The 25,295-nt window shown below is 44.0% G+C and overlaps 1 protein-coding gene across 2 annotated transcripts in view; it reads right to left on the reverse strand.

Annotated features, from left to right (window-relative positions):
* Window positions 1-20,050, reverse strand: part of LOC130112542 (myosin-9-like) — a 204,522-nt gene extending 184,472 nt beyond the window's left edge. The window contains exons 1-10 of one of the 2 annotated variants that reach the window (XM_056279956.1): window positions 19,865-20,050; window positions 15,968-16,108; window positions 15,435-15,591; window positions 11,112-11,139; window positions 10,763-10,856; window positions 10,284-10,304; window positions 9,335-9,427; window positions 9,143-9,206; window positions 8,929-9,027; window positions 8,421-8,564 (exon numbers count right to left, since the gene is read on the reverse strand). In XM_056279956.1, the coding sequence (XP_056135931.1) occupies window positions 8,421-8,564; window positions 8,929-9,027; window positions 9,143-9,206; window positions 9,335-9,427; window positions 10,284-10,304; window positions 10,763-10,856; window positions 11,112-11,139; window positions 15,435-15,591; window positions 15,968-16,108; window positions 19,865-20,050 (1,027 nt within the window). The remainder of the gene's footprint in view (window positions 1-8,420; window positions 8,565-8,928; window positions 9,028-9,142; window positions 9,207-9,334; window positions 9,428-10,283; window positions 10,305-10,762; window positions 10,857-11,111; window positions 11,140-15,434; window positions 15,592-15,967; window positions 16,109-19,864) is intronic. The other variant, XM_056279957.1, reaches the window with a different exon arrangement.
* Between the last annotated feature and the right edge of the window lie 5,245 nt (window positions 20,051-25,295).

Genomic DNA, 25,295 nt, shown 5'->3' on the forward strand with positions numbered 1-25,295 from the left:
CGGGCTTCGGATCTGCACTGATTTCAGATGGCTGAATGCTCGGACCTTGAAAGACGCTCATCCCTTGCCACACCAGTCGGACTGTCTTGCCGCGCTGGGTGGTAACTGCCTCTTTAGTACGATGGACCTCACCTCTGGCTTCTTCAACATCCCAATGCATGAAGATGACAAGAAGTACACTGCTTTCACGACTCCCCTTGGGTTGCATGAATACAATCGCATGCCACAGGGCCTTTGTAATAGCCCTGCAGCCTTCATGAGAATGATGATTGGGATCTTTGGGGATCTGAACTTCACGAAGCTGTGTGCTATCTTGATGATCTTCTTGTCTTCGCGCCGTCAGAGGTTGAGGCTCTGTCGAGGCTCCGCACTGTGTTTCAGAGGTTGAGGGAGAACAACTTGAAACTGGCTCCGAAGAAGTGTCATCTGCTGCAGAAGCGGGTGCGGTTTTTGGGCCACGTGGTTGATGGCGGAGGTGTGTCTGTCGATCCCTCCAAAGTAGAGGTCATCTCCAACATGACAGTGCAGGATCTCATGGAAGGTGATGGGTGCACGCCTTCTGTTCGTAGGATCAAATCTTTCCCTGGTATGGTATTTTACTACCAGCATTTCCTCCCGAACTGGTCCTCCGTGGCTAAGCCCCTGTTCGCCCTTACAGCTGGACAAAAGAGGAGGGGGAGGTCAACTAAGGATAAGAAGCCCCATGGCAGCTTCCGTAAGCTTACCTCCGCAGACTGGACGGTGGAATGTGGGGAAGCATTTGATCTGTTGAAGACGATGTTACTGGAGTGTGTGGTGCTTGCCCATCCAGACTTTGAGGTGCCTTTCATTTTGTCGGTCGATGCGTCTTTGGACGGACTCGGCGCGGTGCTGTCTCAAGTGCCCCGAAGAGAGTCCAAGGCCAGACCTGTTGGTTTTGCAAGCAAGTCCCTCAGTGCCTCACAGCGGAAGTATCCAGCTCATAGACTGGAGTTCATGGCGCTGAAGTGGAGTGTTTGTGAAACGTTCAGCCACTGGCTGAAGGGTCAAAGCTTCACCGTTTGGACAGATAATAATCCGCTGACTTATCTCCTAACGAAGCCGAAGCTTGACGCGTGTGAGATCCGCTGGGTGTCTAAGTTGGCGTCTTACACTTTCGATCTCAAACACCTGCCAGGGAAGAAAAACGTGGTGGCGGATGCCTTGAGTCGTGACCCTTTTTCCAAGCCCGTCAGTCAGAGGCTACTTAGGGAGCCCTACCCGGCCCTTGTTCAGGAAGCCGACGGGGTTGAGGGGGACTCTGTGCAGGATGTTTTCAGACTCAGTTGCCAGTCCCAAACAGTGAGTAGTGCGCGATCTGGGTTTGCTTGTGATGCAGCTGAGGTCAGGGCTTTTTGTCAAGCCAAATGTGACTGGCCTGATGCATCAGTATTCACAGCACTCAGTTTGGTCCAGCACGTTCAGCATCTGTCGGGTGGTCAGGATACACTGCCAATGTTATCCACCGAGGAGCTCAGGTTGAGTCAGGAGCAGGACCCCTGCATCTCCAAGGTGTTGCCCTTTGTCACTGTTCGGAAGCGGCCATCGAGACGTGAGAGGCATAGTGCTGACCAGAAGGTCCTCAGGCTGCTGAAACAGTGGGAGAAGTTGGAAGTCAATGATGGTGTCTTGTACAGGGTGACAAAGGACCCAGTGTCCAAGCAGAGGAGGTCTCAATATGTTTTACCTCTGAGTCTGAAAGACAAGGCACTGTCTGGCATCCACGATCACGCTGGTCATCAGGGCCAGGACCGTACTCTCTCTCTTGCAAGGCAGCGTTTTTATTGGCCTGACATGGAGAGGGATATCAGAGCATATGTCAGATGCTGTCGGAGATGTGTGTTTGGGAAGACCCCAGAGCCAGCTGCTTGCGCGCCCCTGGAGAGCATTAAAACCTCCGCACCGATGCAGCTTGTGTGTATGGATTTCTGGTCCGCTGAGGACAGTAAGCAGCGGTCGGTCGATGTCCTAGTGGTTACTGACCACTTCACTAAGCTTGCTCACGCGTTCCCCTGCGCCAATCAGACAGCGAAGCAGGTCGCCAAGAAACTCTGGGATCATGTATTCTGTGTTTACGGGTTTCCGGAGAGAATACATTCTGACCAGGGCACAAACTTTGAGAGCAACCTGATTGCAGAGCTTCTCAGGTTGGCGGGTGTAGCGAAGTCCCACACGACGGCCTACCATCCTATGGGTAATGGCGGGACAGAGCAGTTTAATCGCACGATGGGGAATATGCTCCGTTCCCTTCTGCTTCAGCAGAAGCAACAGTGGCCTCAGCAGATCCATTCTCTCACGCTCGCGTACAATGCCACTGTTCACGAGACCACGGGTTACGCGCCTTTCTTCCTGATGTATGGGCGTGTCCCAAGACTGCCGGTGGATGTTATGTTCAGGCAGGTTTTGCATGACCCTCACGTTGTTGATTATGACTCTTATGCTCAGTCTCTGCCTTCCTGTCTAAGGAGTGCAATGGAGATCGCTCAGAAGCACTCCACGGCTGAGCAGCAGCATCAGGCGTGACAGTACAACAGACATGCCAAGGGCACTGTCCTGTCTGTCGGGGATCGTGTTTTGGTTGCGAACCAGAGTGAGCGAGGGAAGAGAAGTTGTCTGACAAATGGGAGAACGGAGTTTACACTGTTGTCGGTGTCAACCCCAATATCCACGTCTACAAGATTCAGGATGCAGAGGGGCACACCAGGGTGGTGCACAGGAACCGTTTGTTGGAGGTCAACTTCTTGCCCCTTCCTGAGTTAGATCAGGGTGAGGAGTCCAGTACAACCAGTCAGTTGTTTGACTGCGCAGAGTCCGATGAGGAGGACAGTGCAGATGTCCTGACGGTCTCAGGGGATGCAGTGGGGCTAGCAGTCTCATCACTTGGAGACTCGCCTAGATCTGAGTGGGCAGAAGCGGAAGAGTTCATTCCGTCTAGTCTGGTAGTCAGTCCTGTGGGGGCCACTGCTCAGTCTCCACCCAACACACACGCACCACACATAGAGGCATCACACTCACTCGATGTAGGTGTTATATCTCACACTGATTCGCACACAGGGGCACCACCCTCACTCGATACAGATGTTGCAGCTCGCACTGTCTCATGCACACAAGTAGAGAGCGATGGTCGGGTTAGGACACACACAGGGAGGGTGGTGAGGTCAGTGAACAGGTTAATAGAATCTATGGCTCAGATGCCATTTCTACGGAGTGTGAGGGTTTGAACTTTGATGGAGGTTGGAGTCATTCAAACTAGTTTAATGTGAGTTATTAGGTGTCTATCAGACAGGGTTGTTTTGGGCCAAGTGCATGGTGTGGCGTATCAGGCGTCACATTGATCTAAGGGAATTCTGAGACTTGATCAACCTCATTATTTTCTGGACCTCGTAACCGAGGTAGCTCCTAAGTTGACTGGAGGACTAGGTCCTTCTTTTCACTTGTGCCAGTAGTCAGTGATGGGCTTTTCCTTTCCTCTTTCTCTTTTTATCCTGCTGTCAGGATGTTGGTGAATTTCAGGAGGGTTGAATGTAACCAGTTTAAAATTAATGTTTTTATTTTATTTTGTTTGAGTATGAAATATCACCAAATCCTGTCTGTGTGCTGTTATTTGTGTTTACTACATTTTATTTTATGTCGTTATTTACTTTTATGTATGTTTTACAACGACCGTCATATACGTGTACTGTCGCTTTAAGAGAGAGGTCTTGTGGGTACACGGCAGAGGGAACGCGGGAGAGGCCATTTTTGTTTTGTGGGAGGAGTCTCAAGCAGCAATCGAGCCGAGCCACACGTGTTTCTTACCGTAGGACAGTTTTGCTGGTTGAGGAGAACGTAACCTTGAGTATCCCTGTAAGAAGATACTGCAAGCTGTGGGATAAAATACTTGTTTATCCTTTCTTACATCGGAGTCCCGTGGACGGTTTCTCCTTCTAACGCACACGAGTGAAGTCCGGGCAGTGGTTGAACTTCGACCCCCACGTCCGTAAGAAACACCGCTCCCGCTGGAGGACTGGACGTTTGTCGAAGGGTTTGAAACCAAAATAAATGGCAAGGTGGGCCAAATAGAGTCCTGTGTGTCCCCCCTCCTTCCTTGATCATGATGATGATGATGATGATGATGATGATGATGATGATGAGAGACTGAGGGCCCCCCACAACACCTGGGGCCCCACCCAACCAGAACACAACGCAGAGCTAATGATGAGAGTGACGGGCATGCAGCAGGCTGACCAGCATAGAACAGCATAGGACTGCCCCCGTTACACCAGCCATACGCGGTGCATACAGCCAGACGGATACCGCTGCCACTTGTACCACTGGTTAAGAAAGAACTGCAGCGCATGGAAAATGAGGGCATTATTGAAAAAGTGACTCAGCCCACAGAATGGTGCGCCGCTATGGTGCCGGTGCTGAAACCGAACAAGAAAGAGGTTCGCTGCTGCGCTGACCTCAGGAGGCTGAATCGAGCGGTGAAACGTGAGAAATACGTGCTGCCCACTATGGAGGAAATAATGCCAAGGCTCGCAGGGTCAAAGTTCTTCACAACGTTGGATGCAGCAAGTGGGTTTTACCAGATCCCCTTGCATGAAGACAGCAGGGGGCTCACCACTTTCATCACCCCATTTGGGAGGTATGCTTTCTGCCGCCTTCCATTTGGTATAACGAGTGCTCCAGAGATTTTCCAGAGAAAGATGGCGGAAACTCTGACCGGGCTAGAGGGCACAGAGGTGTACATGGATGACATCCTTATACATGGAGAGACTGAGGAAATCCATGACCGGCGCCTAGCAGAGGCGCTGGGGGTCATTGAAACAGCAGGTCTCAAACTGAACCAAGCGAAATGCAAGTTCAAACAGAAACAAGCCCGCTTCCTTGGTCACGTCATCGACGAGGCAGGCATCAGACCTGACCCGGACAAAGTGGCCGGAATAGAGAACTTTCCTCAGCCCCAGAACGTGACGGAACTCAAGAGGTTCCTCGGGATGGTGAACTATTTGGCAAAATACGTCCCAGAGCTGTCCACTGTAGGTCAGCTGCTTTATGGACTGCTTAAAGCAACGACAGAGTGGCTGTGGGGACCTGCACAGAACAGAGCATTCCAAGACCTTAAAGCAGCACTCGCCACCGCCCCGGTACTCACCTTTTATGACGTCACTAAGGCTACGGTGGTGTCAGCAGATGCCAGCAGCTACGGGCTGGGAGGCGTTCTGCTCCAGCAGTACGGGGAACACTGGAAGCCCGTGGCCTACTGCTCCCGACGGCTGAGTGACGCAGAGACAAGGTACGCACAGATCGAGAAAGAGTGCTTAGCCAGCGTCTGGGCATGTGAAATGTTCGAGAAGTACTTGTTTGGGCTTGACAATTTCAGACTTGTCACCGATCATAAACCACTAGTGCCTCTCATGAACAGCAAAGACTTGGATAATGTGCCCATTAGGTGCCAGAGACTGTTAATGAGGCTGATGCGTTTCAATGCAGTGGCTGAATACGCACCAGGCAAAATGTTAGCTGTGGCTGACGCACTCTCCAGAGGCCCAGAGCAGCGCTACGGAGATGGTGCTTCTCATGATGATGTTGCGGCACACATTGATGCCATCGTGGGCCAGGTGCCTGCCACACCTCAAAGGATGCAGGAGATAAAACAGAGCACGGATGGGGATCTGCAGCTCCAGACAGTGTTGGGCTTCATCAGACACGGCTGGCCTGAGTATGTCGATAAAGTGCCGGAGACAGTCAGAGACTTTTATCAGGTGAGAGGGGAGTTATCTGAGGTAGATGGTTTAGTCATCAGAGGCAGTCGTATCGTCATTCCCACAGAGATGAGAGAGGTGATCTTAGAGAGAATACACGACGGGCACCAGGGGATAGTTAAGTGCAGAGAGCGAGCTAGCCAGTCAGTGTGGTGGCCCAAATTGACGGAGCACATTACAACAAAGATACAGCAATGTCAATTCTGCAGAGAACACAAGAACACACAGAGAAAAGAGCCTTTAATGTCAATTGAGCTCCCATCCAGACCATGGCAGAAAGTTGGCATAGACCTGTGTGAGTACAAAAAGCAAAACTACTTGATAGTGTCTGACTATTATTCCAGGTTTTTGGAGATCCTAAATCTACCAACAACTACTAGCAGTCAGGTTGTAGCTAGGCTGAAGGCTACATTTGCACGTTTTGGTATCCCTGAAATTGTAGTTAGCGATAATGGGCCACAACTAGTTTCAGAAGAGATGAGGAGGTTCAGTGAGGATTATGATTTCATCCATGTGACTTCAAGCCCACACTACCCCCAGAGTAATGGACAGGCAGAGAGGGCTGTTCAGATAGCCAAAAGCATATTAAGACGGGAAGACCCTCTCCTCGCCCTGTTGACATACAGAGCTACACCCTCTTCTTCCACTGGAGCCAGTCCAGCAGAATTGCTCATGGGTAGGAGAATCAGAACCACCTTACCCACATTGCAGCATAACCTGAAACCGGCCTGGCCTAAAGAGGAACTGATCAAAACCGCTGACGCCGCAGCCAAATCGAGGCAGGCTTTCTACTACAACCGCAGGAACGGCGTGCGGACACTGCGCCCACTGAACTCGGGTGACACAGTACTCACCAAACTTGATGGACAGAAAACATGGACAATGCCAGCAGTTGTTGATAGTCAGAGCTCCACTCCCAGATCCTACATAGTAGAGACAGCTCAAGGTGAACATTACAGAAGGAACAGGCGCCACCTGTTGGCCACACCCAAAACACTCACCTTTGTCAGCAGGGATCCTGACCATGTCACTCCAGGGGAGAATGGAAACACGGATGAGTCCCGAGCAGCAGAAATGCCAACTTCCACACCATATGTTACTCGCTCTGGCAGGGTGAGCAAGCCAGCAATCCGGCTGGATTTGTGAGGCGTATGGACTTGTGTACTGTGGGGGATTTTTTTTAATTTTTTTTGTGAAAAGGGGGGTGATATACAGGTTAGAAAATCATCTTAGAGGGGGAGATATAATGAATGAAAGACGTTATTATTTTGAAGGTCCTGTCATGTGTTTAACTTGACCTACTCACGGGTGTACGTGCAGTGTGTGTGACGTATACAGGAAGTTAGACGCGCATGTTATGAAGGTTGTATGTTGGATGAACGCTAGTAGAAGCTACACAGTTAAGAACCTACGAAGTCGGCTCATTCTTGAATTATTTTTATGTCAGTAAGACAAGGCGTCTACGGACATTACAGTTGACCATCGTGAAAGACAAAAATATCGTGTAGTCTGATCCCAGCATTAGTGATTTTTAAGGGGTCATGTACTGTAAGACATTGGTCCTTGGTACTGTTGACTTGTGCATAACAAAAAACATTTTTTGTCAGATTTGCACTCTGACTGTCACCCCATCTCTTACTCAAACCGCTACAGCACTTAAGTCTCTAGAAATCCACCACAAACAACATTAGATTGTAGCATGTCAACATTCATATTCACAATGTAAAGTAAAATTAATACACAGGATCTGATGTTAAATCCCTTGCGCTGATATTTATGGGACTAATCACCATCCCAATTCAACAAACCAACAGAAAAATTTAACCAACTTCACACACTTGTCTCTACATTCAAAGAGAGTGAATTAGGCTTTGTCATCATAAATCTCCATAGAACCTGGTTTGGTGAAAATCTTAAAATTAGTGTGGGGTTTTCAATTGCAGATCATGTTCAGTGTCAGCCATTTTTTTTTTACTGAGAAGTATGGGGTTACTCTGACTTGTGCTTTCCTCGTTTTCAAAAAAAAAAAAGCTCCCTCTGTACAAAATCGATTAAGATCATTGGTTTCAGGGTCCGCGGTGGTGTAGCGGTCTAAGCATTCGCTTTTTTTGTCGATACAGTTGCCCACTGGGAACCGGGGTTCGATGAAGCAGCAGTAATCGGCAGCGCTGTCTTCGGGAGGGGGGCGGAGTCGGCTTGTATTCGTCACATGAATGCGTCTCTGTGTGTGTCGGAAAAAGCAGTGGTTCGGCCTGGATTCACCTTGTCACGAAAGTGGCGAGGCGTCCCATTCGAGACTGCCGGCCGGAGAGATGAAGCTGGCGAATGCATACAGTACGAGGGTGGGTGTTTGAACTAAAATAGGGATCGATTGGCCACTAAATTGGGGGAAAAATTAGAAGTAAATTTATTAAAGAAAAAAAAGGTCATTGCCTCCAAAGAGAAATTTAAAATTTGGTCAAAACAAAAACATGTTCAAACACTCTCGACTGGGCATGTTTCGTGAAATCTGGATTGGGCATGTCCTGACATATTCCGGAGGGGGGGGGGGTCAAAGCCAAAATCACATTTTGACACAAAGTGGTTGCTTAATTCTCTCTTACATTGACCAAGAATAAGCCACAGAAAATTGCCAGTCGAGACACAGCTACGAACCAGTTCTTTCTTCTTCTGGAATGCTCATTATCTTGAAGGCATCCATGGTCTCAGTGAACAAATCCTTGTCCTGCTGGCCTGGGATGGTCATGTTCCCATTGGATAGGAAACGGTACTTACTATAGTCCTCCAGACATAAATCAGCTGGAGAGGGGGAGAGAATATTATCAAATAAAAATACATATTAGTAAACCATCTCGGGATTTTTTTCTTTTTATTATTTCAACCTTTTTATTCACATAGGAACAATCAACTACCTGGCTTGCATGAAACATTAACAGCTCTTAGTAGCAAAGGGTGAAATCTGATTTCATATCTCAAAATGACTGGAAAACAGGAAGCTAAAGTTTTACTGATATATTTCTAAGTCTTCATAAGGACTTTTAAGATAATTTATGAAATGTCTAATCTTGACTGATATCTTAATGAAAAAAAATCACTGCCCACCTTCATGCAAATATGGAATATAACAGGGATTAATGTTTGTTGTCGTGTACTGAATGCTCACAGCGTATCTTGTCTCCTGCACCCGTCAGCATGTAGTAGAAGATATGAAAGGCCCTCTCCTCTTTAGCTTGTCTGACGGCTCGAGATTTCTCCAGCAGATCTGTCGGTACTCCCGTCAAGTTAGACAACAGCAAAAAAACAAGAAAATTGCACGTGTAAAATGCTCTGACAATGCCATATGCTAAATAATAAATGGCTGAATTTGAAAAGGATACAAGTTTCAATGTTTGCTCCCACAATGTATCCATTGACATCAAAGTTGATCCTTATGAATTTTCCCTATGAGAGAAACATATTTAAATGACCTTAGAAAATTGCACTATTTGTAAGTGTTAAGCAGCATTAACATTTTCTTTTCTTTCTTTCTTTTTTTTTTGGTCTGCAAAATGGTTTAAAACTGTTCTTACAAATCTTGAAGAGTTGTCGTTCTTGACAGTCTTAGCATTGCCAAAGGCCTCCAGGATGGGGTTAGCCTGCAGCAGCTGTTTCTCCAGTTCCCCCTGGCACAAACATTAGTGGTTGAACTTGCTTATGATTCCAATTATATTTGATCATTAGTTTAACTTAAGGACATCCTTTTCCTTGAACAACAGCAACACAGATGTTTTGCATGAGTTTAAACCATGCATAGCTTAGTTGTAGATTCACTGATGAATATACACCTGTTCTGACTAGACCCAATAAACTAGGTAAAAAAAATCAGGTTGGAAAAGAACAACCTCAGGAGATGTCATTTCCTTAACCAACAAGGCGAGCACACAGACACACACACACACACACACGTTAAATGGTGCTCCTTCCGATATACGTATATTTCTCAGCCACAGCGAGTGCAGTCCAGCATGAAACCCAACAAGACCATTCCCTGTCCATGCAGATGTATGCAAAATCAAACAGGTATTTCAAAAGGAAATTAACTAGAGTGCACTAGAGTCATTCAAGGCCAACCAGATGAGATAGCAACAATAGCTTGTGGGTGGAGAGGAATACTTGCAAGTACAGTCTTAAACCAGATAGAAAGGAAACCCAGTGTATCAGGCAAACTTGACAGAGTCAACATGGGTGTTCTGCGAATCAGTTCATTACCACAAGGGTAAAATTACCATCTGTGACCTTTACAAAGGGACAGAGCTAATGATTTTATTAAATTGACTTGGCATACAACAAAAGTTAATTTGCTGAGGAATCTTCCTCATCAATTCATAATCATACATTTTATCCTCCATTGTAATTACCATGGCCCATTCTATAAACAATCCCGGTGTAATTCCTTTATTACCCAGACAAGGGAAGATGTTTTGTTGTTAGTAAGGCAGATTATGAGTCTGTGATAAGGAGTCAGAGAGATGAACTCACATGTGACAGTACTGCACCACCCTGCAAATCAGATGAGACACAAAAACACAAGTTTATCAGATGTGGCACCACTGAGGTACACAGGCATCATCACGTGGTATCTCTAGCTCATACATGCCAGCTCAATGTGAATATGAACACAAACACACACACACACACACACACACACACACACACACACACACACACACACACACACACACACACACACACACACACACACACACACACACACACACACACACACACCTCACTTTCTGGTCATTGCAGAGCAGTGATGCAGGCATGTGCAGACCTGAAGAGAATGTTTGGTATTTGCTACACAGCTGCTTCTGTCTTACAACTACACATCACAAGGAGGTGAATACACTCAACATGGATGCTATGTGCTGCATGTGGAAAATTACAGCAGCGAGAACAGGAAGAAGTGGGGAATATGAGGAGGATAAAAAGATGGGAAAGTGGGAAACTTGACTGACCTGATCTTTCTTGGACCTGAAGGAGGAAGCTACATGAGCCAAATATTGTATGACTTTCTTTGTGTTCTCCGTCTTGCCTGCTCCTGACTCGCCTCTGAAAGAGCGAAATAAGGGAGGATGAAAACGTTTCTAAAGTTTTGAGTTTGAATTGAGACTACTGCCATTAAAACAAAAAAATATGAAAGACACTATATGTGAGTGATTGCAATATGATGAAAGCAGGTTAAATAGATGTGGGTGAAGTCAAAATGGCCACTAGAAATGGTGAACACTGTCTGTGATAAATATAGAAAAACAACTACATGAGGTCACAGATCAAACTATAGGAAACAAGAAAAAAGGGACCTACGTGCAAAGGATGGACTGATCCTCACGATCTGTTAAACGGGAAAATCAAAAGGAAATGAGTAACATTAGGCCAAATAAAGCCTCTCTGAAAAAATGCAACTGAGGAACAGTTCAGTGATTTGGGAACAAACGATTTGGTTTCCCATCTGTTAACTAAGGAAGAGTTTTGAAAAAGTTACACAGGACACATGAGAATGTACCATGGGCACGTTATTCATATAAGCAATGCAAGCACTGCCAATCTAATGAAAGAGAAGTAAAGGAGCATGGAAATATTTAAGTCTAGGTTTTCTTATAAAGCAGTAGTAGCAGTAGCAGCAGCAGCAGCAGCAGCAGCAGTAGTAGTAGTAGTAGTAGTACTTGTAGATCTTAAATATCCCCAGGGGCATTTTTTTGTGCAGCAGAGACAAAAAAAAAAACACGACACATAACGAACAGAAAGTAAAATTAAAAAAAAAATCAAATTACACAATACAAATACCAAATTCCCATAGCATAACAGCAAGTGTATCTTTAAATAACTAGAGGTCAGTTATCTCAGCCAGTAATTAAAAGCTGCAATGGCTCCACGTAGAAAGCACTGCCTGGCTCTGCCAGATTTAAGAATGGAAATCCAATACCATCTGGCTACCGTCAGTTTAATCAGCTTTCTCCTCAAAGCAACACAAGTGGATTCATCTGTCCATCATGTGCAGGTGTTCTACAATGACGTTAAATTCTTTTATGGACCCCTTGTGAAAACTGGCAAAGGGAAGCATGCTTACCTTGTCAGTAAACAAATCAGCAATTCCTTCTGTCAGGTTATTGGGTACTAGTTAAACTAGAGGTATCTCTTCTTTAACAACATTGTCATTTTAAAGTAACAGAGGTACTTGCAACTTGTACACAATGTTGTTAATGTACAGGTTTTTTCTTTTCTTTTTGTACAAGGGCTTACATCAATGTTATTCCCTTGATAGAACATTTTCTCACTCGTGGCATTATTTTTACTGGGCACTTACACTCACTGGCCACTTTATTAGGTACACCTTGCTAGTACCGGGTTGGACCCCCTTTTGCCTTCAGAACTGCCTTAATCCTTCGTGGCATAGATTCAACAAGGTACTGGCAACATTCCTCAGAGAGTTTGGTCCATATTGACATGATAGCAGCACGCAGTTGCTGCAGATTTGTCGGCTGCACATCCATGATGCGAATCTCCCGGTCCACCACATCCCAAAGGTGCACTATTGGATTGAGATCTGTTGAATGTGGAGGCCATTTGAGTACAGTGAACTCATTGTCATGTTCAAGAAACCAGTCTGAGATGATTCGAGCTTTATGACATGGCGCGTTATCCTGCTGGAAGTAGCCATCAGAAGATGGGAACACTGTGGTCATAAAGGGATGGACATGGTCAGCAACAATACTCAGGTAGGCTGTGGCGTTGACACGATGCTCAATTGGTACTAAGGGGCCCAAAGTGTGCCAAGAAAATATCCCCCACACCATTACACCACCACCACCAGCCTGAACCGTTGATACAAGGCAGGATGGATCCATGCTTTCATGTTGTTGACGCCAAATTCTGACCCTACCATCCGAATGTCGCAGCAGAAATCGAGACTCATCAGACCAGGCAACGTTTTTCCAATCTTCTATTGTCCAGTTTTGGTGAGCCTGTGCGAATTGTAGCCTCAGTTTCCTGTTCTTAGCTGACAGGAGTGGCACCCGGGTGTGGTCTTCTGCTGCTGTAGCCCATCTGCCTCAAGGTTCGACGTGTTGTGCGTTCAGAGATGCTCTTCTGCATACCTCGGTTGTAATGAGTGGTTATTTGAGTTACTGTTGCCTTTCTATCAACTCGAACCAGTCTGGCCATTCTCCTCTGACCTCTGGCATCAACAAGGCATTTTCGCCCACAGAACTGCCGCTCACTGGATATTTTCTCTTTTTCGGACCATTCTCTGTAAACCCTAGAGATGATTGTGCGTGAAAATCCCAGTAGATCAGCAGTTTCTGAAATACTCAGACCAGCCCGTCTGGCACCAACAACCATGCCACGTTCAAAGTCACTTAAATCGCCTTTCTTCCCCATTCTGATGCTCGGTTTGAACTGCAGCAGATCGTCTTGACCATGTCTACATGCCTAAATGCATTGAGTTGCTGCCATGTGATTGGCTGATTAGAAATTTGCGTTAACGAGCAGTTGGACAGGTGTGCCTAATGAAGTGGCCGGTGAGTGTATAATAAGGTGTATTATCTAATTACCAGGGCTATACTCTCAACTGCCCTGAATCCACCAACTTTCGGCAGGAGTGGCAAATAGCACGTAAGGAGGTACAAATAACCTTGCACACTCGGCAAAATACATGGTGGAAGAACAAAGCTCACTAGATTCAATCATATGCTGTTAGAAATGATATGCACAACTTCTAAAATTCCATAAAGAGTACATATGGCCCTATGAACTGTTCTATCACACCCCAATAGCGGATCCTGGCAAGGTGGGCTGAACATTTTCAAGCCCTAATTAACCAGCACTCACTAACCGACCAATCCGTCCTGGAAGAGCTGCCAATTCCTCTGCCCATCCCAGACCCTGACCACTCACCAACTTTTCAAGAAGTACTTGTAGCCACCAACTCCGTCAAGAACAATAAGTCCCCTGGCAGTGATGGTATCTCAGCAGAGCTCCTAAACAAGGCGGATAACTTGTGCATCAGAATGATCTATCAGTACATTCTGCAGGTCTGGGACCAGGACAGTGTCCCTCAACAATGAAGGTATGCTAAAATTGTCACCCTGTACAAAAACAGGGTTTTTTTTCAGTCCATCTGCAGTAACAGTCATGGCATATCCCTACTAGCTGTTGCAGGCAAGGTCCTAGCAAAGGTCATACTATGCAGGATGGTGATGTACTTGACACAACATCTGCTGCCAGAATCACAGTGCGGTTTCAAGAAGAACAGAAGTACTGTGGATATGATTTTCACAGTAAGATAGCTACAAGAAAAGTATAGTGAATAACATTAGGACCTTTTCATGATTTTTGTCGACCTCTCCAAAGCTTTTGACACTGTGAAACGAGAGCTACTTTGGAAAATCCTGAGAAAGTTTGGCTGTCCAAGCAAATTTGTGAACATTCTATCACAGTTCTATGATGGAATGGTGGCACGGGTGGCCATAGGATGGCAGGAATCAGCACCCTTTAATGTATGCACTGGAGTGAGGCAGGGTTTGTGCTGGCACCGGTACTCTTCAATATTTACCTCCTATGTGCCACGAAACTTTTTCGTAAAGATCCGGAAGACAGTAGTGGAATCACAATAGACTTTAGGCTAGATAGAAACCTCTTCAACATCCGAAGGTTCCAGGCAACCATCAAGTCTGCAGTGCAGGCCCTTGAGCTGCAGTATGCTGATGACTGTGGTCTTGTGGCACACACACCAGAAGACCTGCAAACTATCCTTGCTGCAGTGGTGAATACCTACAGCAGGCTGGGTCTATCAGTCAACACCACCAAGACTAAGGTGTTATGCCAATAGAGGTCCAGCCTACCACCCACTATCTTGGGCAGCATCCTTTCTGAGGGCTGCAACACTGATCACGAAATTCATAATAGAATCAAACAAGCCTCTGTAGCCTTTGGCAAACACCGACGTAAGGTCTTCCATAACAGACACCTTCACACCAAAATTGCCGTTTGCAAAGCTGTCTACATCACAACTCTCCTATACAGCTGTGAAGCCTGGGTCACATACAGCCACCACCTAAGGTTGGTGGAGCGGTTACACATAAGGTGTCTGCAGTGAATCATGGGGATCATGTGGCATGACCATGTCCCTCATGCTGAGATTCTTGCTAGAACAAATTGCAAGAGCATAGAAGCCACGGTTGCTGAACACCAACTGCACTGGCTTGTGCATGTCATCAGGATGCCTCAAGAATGGCTGCCACGTCAAGTCCTGTATGGACAGCTTCATCTAGGCTACCAGGTCCGCAAGTGGTCAGAAGAAGCGATACAAAGACCAGCTAAAAACATCACTGAAGAAGTGTTGTATTATTCCCATGAGACAGGAGCAAGCTGCCATCAACCGTTCCAAATGGCGGGAGATCTACCACAGAGATCTAACCATCTGCCTTACATGCAGTAAAACTTGTGGATCAAGAATTGGACTCTACAGTAATCAAAGAACAAACTGTCAATGAGGAGGGATGTGATCATCGGACTCGATGGACTACCAGCAAGCAAGTGTGTGTGTGTGTGTGTGTGTGTGTGTGTGTGTGTGTGTGTGTGTGTGTGTGTGTGTGTGTGTGTGTGTGTGTGTGTGTGTGTGTGTCCTACCCTGCATCATGCTCCTGTAGGACGTGTCTGTGATGGCATAGATGTGGGGGGGCATCTCATGCCTCTTCTTGCCCTTGTACATATCCACTATGTCATCTGTGTAGATGGGCAGGTACTTGTATGGATTGATCACCACACAGAAGAGGCCAGAGTATGTCTAGGGTATACATATGAATATTGTAATAGTATTGTCAGTGCTACAAGCATTAACACAATATTGGCATAGTGTGTTAAAGCATTTGTAAAGATAAGAATAAAAAGAGATATACAAAAAAGTACACAAATGGCTATGAAAGGAGAAAAAGGGGTGAGCTGTACACACAGCTACATGCATTTACCTGTTGGTGTGATTAAATACATGCATTTGTCAATTTAGTGTGTTTCTGGATGGGTGTATGTATGAAGAGAGAAAATCAGATGTCATGTAGACCAAAATGTACCTCTTAATGTATCTGTATTGGAATTTAGAAAAAAACCAATTTTTCTGTACAACACTAGAAACTGGTGAAATATAGTGCCAATTTGAAACTCACATATATGAGTCCAGAATAATATCTCTCCTTGAGGTTGTGCAGTACAGAAGCCTCATTCAGGCAGGTGAGCTCTGCCATGTCCTCCACCTTGTTGAACTTCGGCGGGTTCATCTTCTGGATGTCATCCTTGTTCACTCTCACCTTGAGATGTACACAAATACATAAATAAATAGCAATGAAAAATAGTCAAATAGGACTTTCAGGAATGTGACTGGACTGACCTAAGGCTTAAGGACTAATGGGTCAGGGGCTTGAGGACTTAATCAGTATACCAAATGATGTAACTGTATTTCCAATAAAGTTACAGAAAAAAATAGGTTATCGATACAATTTTTAAAAACAGAATATTTTTTAGATAACACAAAATATTTTTTTCCCTCATGGAGCAAATCAACTGCCGCTGTGGGCTATATATATATATATATATATATATATATATATATATATATATATATATATATACACTACCGTTCAAAAGTTTGGGATCACCCAAACAATTTTGTGTTTTCCATGAAAAGTCACACTTATTCACCACCATATGTTGTGAAACTACCGTCCCTTCAGAGGACAGCACAAACAGGCTCTAACCAGAGTAGAAAAAGAAGTGGGAGGCCGCGTTGCACAACTGAGCAAGAAGATAAGTACATTAGAGTCTCTAGTTTGAGAAACAGACGCCTCACAGGTCCCCAACTGGCATCTTCATTAAATAGTACCTGTTAGAGCCTGTTTGTGCTGTCCTCTGAAGGGAGTAGTACACACCGGTGTAGGAAATCTTCAATTTCTTAGCAATTTCTCGCATGGAATAGCCTTCATTTCTAAGAACAAGAATAGACTGTCGAGTTTCAGATGAAAGTTCTCTTTTTCTGGCCATTTTGAGCGTTTAATTGACCCCACAAATGTGATGCTCCAGAAACTCAATCTGCTCAAAGAAGTGCCCATCCAACCAATCCAACTTGTGGGAGCTGCTTCTGGAAGCGTGGGGTGCAATTTCTCCAGATTACCTCAACAAATTAACAGCTAGAATGCCAAAGGTCTGCAATGCTGTAATTGCTGCAAATGGAGGATTCTTTGACGAAAGCAAAGTTTGATGTAAAAAAAATCTTATTTCAAATACAAATCATTATTTCTAACCTTGTCAATGTCTTGACTCTATTTTCTATTCATTTCACAACATATGGTGGTGAATAAGTGTGACTTTTCATGGAAAACACGAAATTGTTTGGGTGATCCCAAACTTTTGAACGGTAGTGTATATATATATGTCGTAAACTGTGGTCACTCACTCACTCATGGATGACCGGAGAGGGATGCCAAGTAGGATGTGTGCTCATTAGTCTTTGACATATTCACTATATACATTTAAAAATTCCTCATATCACTAATCTAGCTAAAATGGAAGGAGTCCCTGTCTTTCCTTTGATTTTCTTGGCAACTGTTCATCTGATCAATTTCACACTTGGCAGACGCGCCATGGGTCTGGACTGTTTCATGCTTGTTCATATTGCCACCCGTCCCTTAAAATACAGAATCATCCTGTGTTTTAGAAGGAAATGATGCATTCCTTGCTGAACCGATACAGGGTGTGATTTGTTCCATATTCTCACAACCAGAGAAAATAAAATATACAGGAATTGTGGTTTACCAGAGCAGCTTCCCCGGGTGTACCTAAGTCCTAAAATTGTATATTTATTATTAAATCAAATAATCTAATTTTGTTAAGAAATAAAAAAGAGTACATTTGTACAACAGTACTTTGCTGTGTTTGCTGAATTTAGTGTGTTGCTTTTGTTCGCCAATAAAGCACTTAACTAAACATTATGTAGATTACATGTCTGTTTTCTGGAGACATTACTCTGACTAGGTCTACTTAATGTAGGCAGTTTTCTAGCCTACTGTTTATTTCTCTTTAAATAAACATTTTTGCATCCATATATTCAGGGAAATAGTTATTTATTTAAAAAAAAAAAAGCAAAATTTTCCATTGAGGTGGGGATCATGGCCTGGGTCGTGGGAGCCAAAATGGGATAGGGCTGTGTCCCAACTGATGGGCTGCCCAAATTTGTCTCTGTGGCACCTTCTTTTACTCTGGCTTGCATGTAGGGCGATCAGCAACAAACCAAATGTGGGACAAATAGTGTGTTTGTGTGGGACACGTATAGTTTTGTTGATTAACAACAAAACACATATAGTTTTGTTGATTAAAAAAACACTGTTGATACTCGTTTATGTAGCAGGTCTAAAAGGGAGGATGGGTGCGGCGGTGCCTTTAATCTATGCATTAAACTAAAACAGCATTTTCTGTTTGCTTTTTGACTACCTGTTTTGATGCTTAAAAGCTTGGTGTCCCCATTGTGCTTTCAAAGGTTACATTGTTTTGTTGTCTTACAAAATGCACTTAAGTAAAAGTCATGTTACTGATATCTTTTGTCTTCTTTTCATATTTGGCACTGAGGTAATCCAAAACTGAAAGTAACCAGATTACATTACTTTAATATTTGATACCTAGAGTAAGTTACTGAATACATTTTTCATCAGGTAATTTGTAATTGTGACAGAATATATATATATATATATATATATATATATATATATATATATATATATATATATATATATATATATTTAAACACACACACACACACACACACACACATACCGATCAATCAGCCAAAACATTAAAACCACTGACAGGTAAGTGAATAACATTGCATTGTCATTACAATGGCACCTGTCAAGTGGTGGGATATATTAGGCAGCAAGGGAATAGTCATTTCCTGAAGTTGATGTGTTGGAAGCAGGAAAAATGGGCAAGCATAAGCATCTGAGTGACTTTGACAAGGGCCAAATTGTGATGGCTAGAGAACTGGGTCAGAGTATCTCCAAAACAGCAGGTCTTGTGGGGCGTTCCTGGTATGCAGTGGTCAGTACCTACTAAACATTAGTCCGAGGAAGGGCAACCAGTGAACTGGCAACAGGGTCATGAGCACCTAAAGATAATTGATGTGCGTGGGGAGAGAAGGCTAGTCCATCTGGTCTGATCCCATTGAAGAGCTACTGTAGCTCAAATTGCTGAAAAAGTTAATGCTGGCTATAATACAGGTATCAGAACACACAATGCATCGCAGCTTGCTGCATAGCCGGAGACCAGTCAGAGGGCCTACAGTGACCCTTGTCCACCGCCGAAAGTGCCTACAATGGGCATGTGAGCATCAGAATAGACCATGGAGCAGTGGAAGAAGGTGGCCTGGTCTGATGAATCATGTTGTCTTTTACATCATGTGGACAGCCGGATGCATGTGCATATTTTACCTGGGGAAGATATGGCATCAGGATGCACTATGGGAAGAAGACAAGCTAGTGAGGCAGTGTGATGCTCTGGGCAACCTTGTGTCCTGGCTTTCATGTGGATGTTACATTGACGCGGCCACCTACCTGAACATCATTGCAGACCAGGTACACCCTTTCATAGCAAAGGTAGTGGCTTCTTTCAGCTGGATAATGTACCCTGCCGTACTGCAAATATTGTTCAGAAATGGTTTAAGGAACATGAGAAAGAGTTGAAAGGTTTTGCATTGGCTGCCAAATTCCCCAGATCTCAATCCGATTGAGCATCTGTGGGATATGCTGGAATAACAAGTCTGATCCATGGAGGCCCAACCACACAACTTACAAACTTAAAGGACCTGCTGCTAACATCTTGGTGTCAAATAACAGAGGACACCGTCAGAGGTCTTTTGGAGTCCATGCCTCGACGGATCAGAATTATTTTGGTGGCACGAGGGGGACTTATACAATATTAGGCAGATAGTTTTAGTGTTTTGGCTGATCGGTGTATGTATGAATGATGGAAAAATGAACACACCTTTCCGACCCCTCAACAAAATATATACTCTTCACCTTCTTGCTGGAGTCGACCAGCTCCACCACACACTCCTCCCCACATTCCTCCTTGAGGGAGCCTGCTTCAAAACCCAGCTTTTCAGAGGGGACCCACACCAGCTTCTTGGTGGCCCAGTCAGCCTGAGCAAGGGGGTTTTTCATCGTGCTGCCCTCCCCATACAGGAACTTGTCTGCGTCAGTCATGGTAGCTCTGACAGAGTGGAGAAAAAAAAAATGTGAAGACAAATCAAATGATCAAAAATATAAGATATTACACTGAAACCTCGAGAGTTGCTGTTAAGCAGTAACCATTACTTGTTGAGTGATAGAATGAGGGATTAATAAAATGAGGGCTTGTGCAACTTTATTTTAGAGACCAGGGCCTTATTTATAAAACTCTGCAGAGGACCTACACTAAAAACATGTATATGCACAAAACAAGAAAACTGCACATGTTCAACATGTTCAAAAATAATCGGATTTATAAAACCACTACTACTCCTGCTACTACTACTACTACTTTCGGCCGCTCCCATTAGGGGTCGCCACAGCGGATCATCGGTTTCCATTTCTTCCTGTCCTCTGCATCTTCCTCTGTCACACCAGCCACCTGCATGTCCTCCCTCACCACATCCATAAACCTCCTCTTTGGCCTTCCTCTTTTTCTCTTCCCTGGCAGCTCCATATTCAGCATCCTTCTCCCAATATATCCAGCATCTCTCCTCCACACAAGTCCAAGCCATCTCAATCTTGTCTCTCTTGCTTTGTCTCCAAACAGTCCAACCTGAGCGGTCCCTCTAATATACTCGTTCCTAATCCTGTCCTTCTTCGTCACTCCCAATGAAAATCTTAGCATCTTCAACTCTGCCACCTCGCACTCCGCCTCCTGTCTTTTTGTCAGTGCCACTGTCTCCAAACCATATAACAAAGCTAGCTTCACAACCATGTTGTAAACCTTCCCTTTAACTCTTGCTGGTACCCTTCTGTCGCAAATCACTCATGACACTCTTCTAAACCCACTCCACCCTGCCTGCACTTGGTCTCCCTCTGTGTTATTTCAGTTTTCAGGCAATATTTTCCCTTTTTAATTTTGCTATTGAAGTTCGACCATGTCGCTCTGAAGTTTAAATTATTTAAAAAATGTATAATAGTTGTTAAAATGTTAATTTTGGTGTCAGTCGTTTCCTAACAGACATACTAACATATGCAATGCATTAATATATCAATTGGGTATTTATCTTGACATAATATTGAGTTTAAAAACCGACCGTCATTTTTTAAATTTGTTATTGGAAACAGAACAGATCAGTGTTTCATAACGTTTTCCCTTTTTTTTTTTGGTGTGTTAGAACAGAGAATTACAACAACACCTTGTTCCAACCCCCCACCCATCCCAAATTCTTAAAGAAAACAGGGAAGAAAAAAATGCACATACAGAACTGAATAAGTAAATAAGACACACGTGTACACACACACACACACACACACGCGCACACACACACACACACACACACACACACACTCACACACACACACACACACACACACACACACACACACACACACACACACACACACACACACACACACACACACACAGCTTTATAAGCCCTTTTCTGCTGGAGAAAAGTTCTCACTGAAAGTCACAGGGATTCAGTAGGCCTGACACAAGGCCTTAAAAACCGTACAGAAATCCATGATGGGGTTACAAGTTGCCTTTTAACAGCATCAAGTCTTTTAGGCCATTTACCTACTAAGATCTCTCAGAGGAGATTGCCCTAAAAAAAACAAAAAGACACTTTAGGCTACTGCAGACTACAAAACTGGTACGTGTTCAGTTTAGCCTTTATAAATACCTACAAATACCAGCTAGGGTAGCTGAGGAACTTCCACTGAAACTCTTCCAATCCATCAAAACCTTAAAACAAATCCATAAAAGCTGCATTCCTTTTTTTCCCACCCCATAACTAAGTAATTTAAGTGTAAAGGTGTACTCGAAGTGTCTCTGTGGAACATTTCAACTTGGCAGTGAAACGATAAACAAATAGAATAGAAATAGAATATGTTCTCTTTTCAAACAGAACTAGAGATGTGCAAAGGCAGCATCCCATACACAGCATAGGGGCAATTTGACTGAATAGTTACACCAGAACTTGTCCTCTGTTATTCATCATTTAAAAAAATATTTAAAAACTCAAGTGGAGAGCAAGCTGGAAGCGTTCGTTTGAGCAGTTACAAATGGAGTGGAATTGTTTGGTAACAACTAACTGCAGGAGCATTATTAAAAACGTCCTGTTTTTACTCTGAGCAAAACATTTCTATATTTCTGTGACACTTTCTGAGGTACACCCCTATCAGACAACACAGGTCTCTAGAATCATCTTTCACATCACCATAGGCCCTCCTCCTCCTTAATAAGCCGGCTATATGTTGCATTCTCAGGAAGGGAATTCTGCAAATTCCCCAAATCTTTTCCAAAGCCTCAATTTCTGACATTAACTCCATGTCTAATGAAAAACTCCCTAAAATCACTCTGCAGATGGACAGTGAAACGGGTTTCAAACATTAAAGCGTCAATTTGACTTGCGGTCAGGTGGAGCCAACAGAGGCCGACGAGGGGCTTCATTGTTTCCGAATGGGACACCCAGAGGAAGGATGGAATGTTTGGAGCATGTTGGGGCAGAGAGAGAAGTGGTATCATCCTGGACCACACCCTCCATAACCTCCATACCTTATTTGGGGGGGGAAAACAGAACCTATTATATAAAACTTCTTCCTATCCTTTCCACTTTCACCTGCTTTGAGGCAAGTTTACCTCGTCTTGTAAAATGTCAACTTTTATGGAGTTCTGTAAGCAATCTGCTGGTGTTAGATTCATCTCCAAAGTGTGAAACCTTCTGAATTATTTCAGCTTTTATTGCAAAACTATTAACAGGGACAAACGACATAAATTTGTCAATCTGCCACTTTTATGTGACACCAAGCTGAGTTCAAAAGAGAGAGAAACGTTTATATGATGTGGATACTTGTGTGCATGACATGTAAGACCATCATCCTCCTTTCAGACAGGGAAGTCGATACAATGACTGGTAGAAAGCACGACACACAGACTTTATAGCGTGGGATAAAGGCACTCAGTGGATGAGGTTTTAGCTATGGCTCTCTCTAAACACATTATGTACTCACTCAAAGAACAGTGTGCATGCGCGCGCGTACACACACACTTAAAGAAAGTGTTGGTCATATTTCAATTGCAATAAATCACAAGATACAGCAGTGCCTTCACAAAATCAAAATATCTGTACAATGGGATAAATTACTATGATTAGGTAATGGCAAACCATAAAATACAAATCCTGCGACATGTAAATTTGTCCCTCTCGTAGCCCCCCCTTCCCATCCACCCCTGTAGGTCTGTATTATGTTTATCTGTTGTCTTGTTTCACTGCTGTTTATTGTAATGCGACTGTGAGTGTTAGAAAAGTGCTATATAAGATTGATTTAATATTATTATTGTTATTATACAAATTTCCTTTAACTTCATGCTATAATACAACATAATAACTGGGCCCATTCCTTGGGCCTAAGGTTAGAATGAGGTAGAAGTCTATTTGATGGATAGTGCTTTTCTTAGGATATGAGCTGTTCCAAGTAGTGCAATCTTCTGTAGTTCTTGTATTCTGATGTTACCCGGGATCCGTTGGGTGTATTTCTCCATCCCTTTTTTTACAAGTCCCAGGGCTCCTATCACTACTGGTATAGTTGTGGTTTTTATTCCCTACATTCGTTCAATCTCGATTTCAAAGTCTTTATATTTCGACAGTTTTTCAATTACTTTTACTGAGGTGTTCCTTTCAGTCGGGATGGACATGTTGATGAGTAGGCAGCTTTTTTCTTTTTTGTTCTTGATGACGATGTCTGGTCTGTTGGCCTTTATCTCACGATCTGTCTGTATTGGCATGTCCCATAAGATTGTGATGTCGTCTTTTTCTGTTACTGTTTGGGACTCGTGCTCGTACCATTTTTCTTTTGTGTTGATGTTGAATTCTTTGCAGACATTCCAGTGCAGGTATGTGGCGGCCTTGTTGTGTCTTTGTAGGTATTCAGTTTTGGCCAGATCAGAGCACCCTGCTACAATATGGTCAATGGTTTCCTGGATTTGACCACATATCCTGCATGCTGGGACTGTGCCATCTTTGAGGAATTTGCTCTGGTAGTAATTGGTCTTAATGGCCTGGTCTTGGGCAGCGATGATAAAGCCCTCTGTTTCGAATTTCAGCCCAGCTGTTTTGAGTCATTGGTTGGTCATATGTTGGTCTACATCTTTCTCATCTACTCTTTTTGGGTATTGCCCGTGCATTTGTTTCCCTTCCCATTTTTGTTTCATTTGTTCTTGGGCGTGACTCTTCGCTTTTTGTGTTAAGGTAAGTATCTAGGCCTATTGTTGTTGTTTTGTAGGCAGTTTCCAGTTGGATTAGACCCCTGCCCCCCTCGTTTCTGGGGAGGTACAATCTATTCACATCTGATTTTGGGTGGTGCATCCTCTCTAAGGTGAGTATTTTTCCTGTTTTTCTATCTAGTTTCCTAATCTCTTCTAGTTTCCAGTCCACAATGTTGAAGCTGTAAGTTACGACTGGTGAAGCCAGGCCGTTGATGGCTTCCATTCAGTTGGATGCCTTGAGTTGGGATTTTGTTACCATTCGTATTCTTCGGTAGTACTCCTTTCTGATCTTTTCTTTCATTTTGGCATGTTCTTTCAGTCACTCCCAGGTATTTGTATGTGCCTTCTTGTTCTAGGTCTTGGATGGTGGTGTCTAGGTCACTTTGGATGTTTTCGGCGGTGGTAAGTTTTCCTTTTTTGAATGTAGCTTTGGCACATTTGTCTAGTCTGAACTCCATTTTGATGTCGTCACTGAAGCCTTTTACGATGGTCAAAAGGCCAGTTTGTTCTTGGTAAAGGTTTTCAGGTCATCCATGTAGACTAGATGGTTAATAGCGCATGAACCTGTAGTATAACCATAGCTGGTGTTGTTCAGGAGGGAGGATAGTGGAGTAAAAGCTATGCAAAAGAGGAGAGGAGAAAGAGAGTCGCCTTGAAATATGCCGCTGTTGATGTTGATCTGCCTTGAATGTAGCGTCCCGTCTGTGTATTTTAGAACAAGGATTGTTTTCCATTGGTCCATATATGCTGTTAGGAACTGGATATGGATTGGTGATATTTTGTAGATGTCAGGACGTTTTAGTATCCAGTCATGGGGTACAGAGTCGAACGCCCTCTTATAGTTTATCCAGGCTGTTGTCAGATTTTTCTTCCTCATTTTTACTTCCTTAATGATGGCCTTGTTTATGAAAAGCTGGTCTTTGCAGCCATAGCTCCCTTTTCGACACCCTTTTTGTTCTATGGGAAGTAGGTTGTTTTCTTCCAGGTGTTTGTTAACTCTCCCGGTGA

The sequence above is a fragment of the Lampris incognitus genome, chromosome 5 (genome assembly GCF_029633865.1).
Source record: "Lampris incognitus isolate fLamInc1 chromosome 5, fLamInc1.hap2, whole genome shotgun sequence".
NCBI lineage: Eukaryota > Metazoa > Chordata > Actinopteri > Lampriformes > Lampridae > Lampris > Lampris incognitus.